Source organism: Penaeus vannamei, chromosome 13 (assembly GCF_042767895.1).
Source record: "Penaeus vannamei isolate JL-2024 chromosome 13, ASM4276789v1, whole genome shotgun sequence".
NCBI classification, from domain to species: domain Eukaryota; kingdom Metazoa; phylum Arthropoda; class Malacostraca; order Decapoda; family Penaeidae; genus Penaeus; species Penaeus vannamei.
The window spans coordinates 8,505,508-8,510,507 of NC_091561.1; the positions used below are offsets into that span (position 1 = coordinate 8,505,508).

General features: G+C 36.4%; 1 protein-coding gene across 1 annotated transcript in view; it reads right to left on the minus strand.

Annotated features, from left to right (window-relative positions):
* Positions 1-5,000, minus strand: part of fuss (SKI family transcriptional corepressor fussel) — an 89,971-nt gene that overhangs the window by 57,601 nt on the left and 27,370 nt on the right. The window contains exon 2 of the mRNA XM_070128911.1: positions 907-1,010. Within this exon, the coding sequence (XP_069985012.1) occupies positions 907-1,008 (102 nt within the window). The 5' untranslated portion in view covers positions 1,009-1,010. The remainder of the gene's footprint in view (positions 1-906; positions 1,011-5,000) is intronic.

Genomic DNA, 5,000 nt, shown 5'->3' on the forward strand with positions numbered 1-5,000 from the left:
TTATCTTTGCGCACCCTTCTCCTCTTACGTGTCCCTCCTCCTTCTCCTTCTACTCGTCTCTCCTTTTCTCCGTACCCTGTCCCTCCTCTTTCATCTCATACTTGTCCTCCTTTTTTCTGCTTCTCTTCCATTCTCCTTCTCTTTCATTTTCTTCCTTGTTTTCCCCTCCCTTCTTTTCCCCTCCTTGTTCTTCCTTCTCTCCATTTCCCCCTCTCCTTCGCCTTGGTCCTGCTTCTACTGATCATTCTTCTTCATTTCTTCCTTGTTCCACCTCCTTTTTCTTTATCCCTCCTCCTTCTTCGCCTTGTTCTTCTTCCTCCCCATCTCTCCTACTATTCCTCCTTATCCATATCCCTCTCCCATCTCCTCCTCCTCCTGTTCCCTCTGGTCCTCCTTTTCCTCCTCCTCCTGTTCCTCCTATTCCTTCTCCTCCGCCTATACCTCCACCTCCACCTCCTTTTCCACCTCCACCTCCTTTTCTACCTTCTCCACCTCCTGTTCCTCCTCCTCCACCTCTACCACCTCCTGTTCCTCCTCCTCCTCCTCCTCCTCCTCCTCTTCCTCCTCCTGCGGCTTCAGGATGCCTTGTTCCACAGCCCACCTCGCCTAAACGAGCTCTTCCTCGCTCGGTTCTGTTCCAAAATTGTTTAATCCAAGGCCCGGTTTCCCTTCTAAGTTGCGGATATGCGTTCCCATCCTCGCAGGCTCATTATACCCCGCCATCAATTATGCAAATTTATGCTTTCCCAATGAATATTTGAACAGATCCAGAATTATCTTGAATCATGCCTATCTTCCTATCAGAAACACACTAAAAACAAAAACAAAAAAACAAACAAAAAAAGCTTCATGCCACTCTTAACTCGCTCTGTCCTTGCACACGGCAAAGCTAACCGAGACACTGACCTGGTTGGCTCTGGCAGATGGTTCGGGCTGGTCCAAGCAGGGCGGGGCGAGAGGAACCGAGGAGGTCAGCGGCGGGGTCATGCGCTGGTCCACCGCTTCCATGACTGGGGGAGCAGAAGGGAGGGGAAAAAAAAGAAAGGGTTAAAGATGTCATATGGAAGGGGAAATAGGAACGCATAAAGTATAAAAAAATAGTGATAAAAATTAAAGAATGAATAAAAAAGTGTTTATTATTCTCTTTCTGTTTCTCTTTGTTTATATACACAGATATCAAGAAATAGTGCAAACAGATGAATAGAGAGACGGACAAAAATACATACATACATTCACATCTACATATACATACATACATGCACATATATGTATACCTATACATACATGCATACGTACACGCACACATATGTATACATATACATACATAAGTACACATATGTATGCATACATACTTAGATATAATCATGTAAACGGATAAACACACACAACCAGATAACGATAGACAAATAAGCATGCCCCCATACACAGATACACAAGACAGATATAGAGACCGAGTTATAAGAAACAGACTAACAAACCTATAAATAAAGTCATATCTGATATCCAGTCATAATTCACACACGAACCAACGGAAAAATCTTGCCAATTAAAATTAATAACGATATCCATTAAAAAAGATCATAGGTCGATAGGTAACACACACGTGCTTCCGGTATCTTAAAATCGTCAACTTCTACGCACCTCATGAAGTCGGAGAGGAATTCAACGTCACTTATGAGTTGCTGTTACGTCGGTCAGTTCATTCCCTTACTTTTCAGCGCGTTTCTCGCCGTACTTAAAAATTATTTTCTAAGTACCTACTGAAGACGGAAAACTGCTCAACGGCACTTATGATTTGCTCTTACTTGGATCAATTCATTCCCTTACTTTTCAGCGTGTTTCTCGCCGTACTTAAAAATCAATTTTTAAGTACCTATTGAAGACTGAAAAGCAGCTCAGGAACTTTTAAAATAATTTTCTAAGTATAAGTACTTATTAAAATCGGAGAGGAATTTAACGTCACTTTATGATCTGCTATTTCGATCAGTCCATTCCCTTACTTTTCACCCCCTTACGTTTCTCGCTGTACTTAAAAATAATTTTCTAAGTATGATACCCATTGAAGACAGAAAGCAGCTCAACGTCACTTATGATTTGCTGTTACTTAGATCAGTTCATTCCCTTACTTTTCAGCGTGTAAGTATCTCGCCGTACTTTTGAAATCATTTTCTAAGTATATGTACCTTTTGAAGGAAAGAAATTCAACGTCACATGATCTTATTTCGAACAGTTCACATACATTCGATTAGTTCATATCCGTCATACACGCTTTATCGTGGATTTAGTCCCGGTGTCTATATATTTATCCCTAATGAACTCGTACAACGAATATACGTCACTTATGATTTGCTGTTATCTCGATCAGTTCAGCCCCGTAGTCCATTAAGCGTTTTTATCGCGTCCGCCCTCCCGGTATCTATATATATATCGTCATTTATATAAGATTCCCCAATGAAATAGGACAGTGGTTTAACGGCACTTATGATTTGCTGTTATTTCAATCAGCAAACCCATAATCTATCATACCATTTTATCGCGAACTTCAGCTGTCAGTATGTAATGGATATCACAGGATAACACCTTATTAAATCACTGTTGCAGATGGTGTGATAAAGCTCATTAAGGGCGAGTGGTGCGTTCGTTTGTACGTGTTGGGCGTTAGAGTTACGGAGGTGGGTGTGTACTTGCCCTTCCTCAGCACATGCACGTACCTATGCATGCATGTAAATATGCGTGTGTATGTATGTACATAAATGCACACACACACACACACACACACACACACACACACACACACACACACATACACACACACACACAGACACGCGCGCGCGCGCGCGCGCGCGGGCATATATATATATGTAAGGGTGTATATATGTGTGTGTGTGTGTGTGTGTTTAAATATGTATGTATAAATAAATAACCTCTCCGATCGGGACTCGAACCTCGTCATTGCAGGAAGCTAACTGTAAGATGGACGCTCTACCACCGAGCTCTCTGAGATAGAGAGAAAGAGAGAGAAGGAAGGACGGAGACAAAGACAAAGCGAGACGCGCGCGCGCAAACACACACACACACACACACACACACACACACACACACACACACACACACACACACACACACACACACACACACACACACACACACACACACACACACACACACACACACACACCACACACACACGGAGTGAGAAAGAGAGAGAGAGAGAAACAGAGAGATGGATAAATAAATAGAGAAATAGAGAGAAAGAGAGAGAGACAGAGAGACATAGGCAGAGACAAAGGGAGACATACACACACACACACACATAGAGAGAGGGGGGGGGAGTCAGATGAAAAGACAGACGGACAGACAGAATCCAGTAGTCCGAAAAATAAGTTCATTAGTCTATATAACAAAAGATTTTTTTAAAACATATATCTGCCTACATGCAGATGTATATCACAAATAATATTCGATTATAACAGTGATTATAGTGCTCAGCAGCCATGCAGTTAATTAAATCGAAAACAACACCGTGATTAATGATAATACTAAATTAATTATAATAATACTAAATGACATTAGTGTTGATGTTCATGAATGCCATGTTAATAGAATAAAAATAAAGGTGATTTCGCTTATATAAAAACGCGATGAGAATAACAATATGAAGCTACGCATTTGTGATGATAATGGTTGTGGTGATGATGATGGTTGTGGTGATGATGATGGTGATGATAATGGTAATGATAGAGGGACACTCATCATAATGGTTGCTACACTACTAACCATCTTGGTAACAGGGGCTGGAGTAAAAATAGAAATCATAACGATAATAATGATCATGATGATAGTAATAGTAGTTATAATATAATATATCATATAGTAAAAATAATAGTAATAATAATAATAGAAGTAGAAAGATTAGTAGCAGTAGTAATAGTAATCATGGTAATAGTATTAGTAAAGATACAACTACTTCTACTACTACTGCTACTTTTACTACTACTACTACCATTACTACTGATGACGTTGATAATGCAAGTGGTATCGATAATTATGATAATAATAATAATAATAATGGCAATAATAATGAAGAAGATGTTGACAATAGTAATAATAATGAAAATAATGATGATAATGATAATGATAATAATAATATTAATGATAATAATAATAACAATAATAATGATAATGATAATGATAATGATAATAAATAATAATGATACTAATGATAATGATAATAATAATAATAATGATAATAGTAATAATGATAATAATAATAAATGAATAATAATAATAATAATAATTATGATAATGATATTGATGGCGATGATAATAACAATAATAATCATGATAATAAAAATAAATTTTGATGATAACGTTAATGATACTACTACTAATGATAATGATGATAATAACAACAATAATAACCATGACAATAATACAAATGATAATAAAAATGATGATAACAGCAACAACAACAATAATGATAGTGATAAAAATGAGAACAGCAACAATAAAAATGATAACAACAATGATAACATTAATAATAACAACAGCAACAACAATTATAATAATGATAATAATAATAATAATGATAATAATGATAATGACAATAATAATAATAACAATAATAATAATAATGATAATAATAATAATAATAACAATAAAAACAAGAAAAAAAATAATGATAATAATAATAATAATATCAATAACAACAATAATAACAGTAATAGGAGTACCAATAAAGATAACAGTAAAGATAATAACAACAATAAAAAATATAATAAAAGCAATAATAGTGATGATATAAGGGATATCAGTCCTAACATAAGTATTAATAAAACAGTAAGGAGAAAAAGCGACAATAAAAAAGTGAAAGTTAAAAAAGTGTTTTGTAGTTTATATATCATGTTGTCACAATTTATACGGGGACATGCATACGAAATGCTGTAATAGGAATTTGCAAATAACATGTTTTAGAGGAAACGCGCGGAAATCTATCGTGG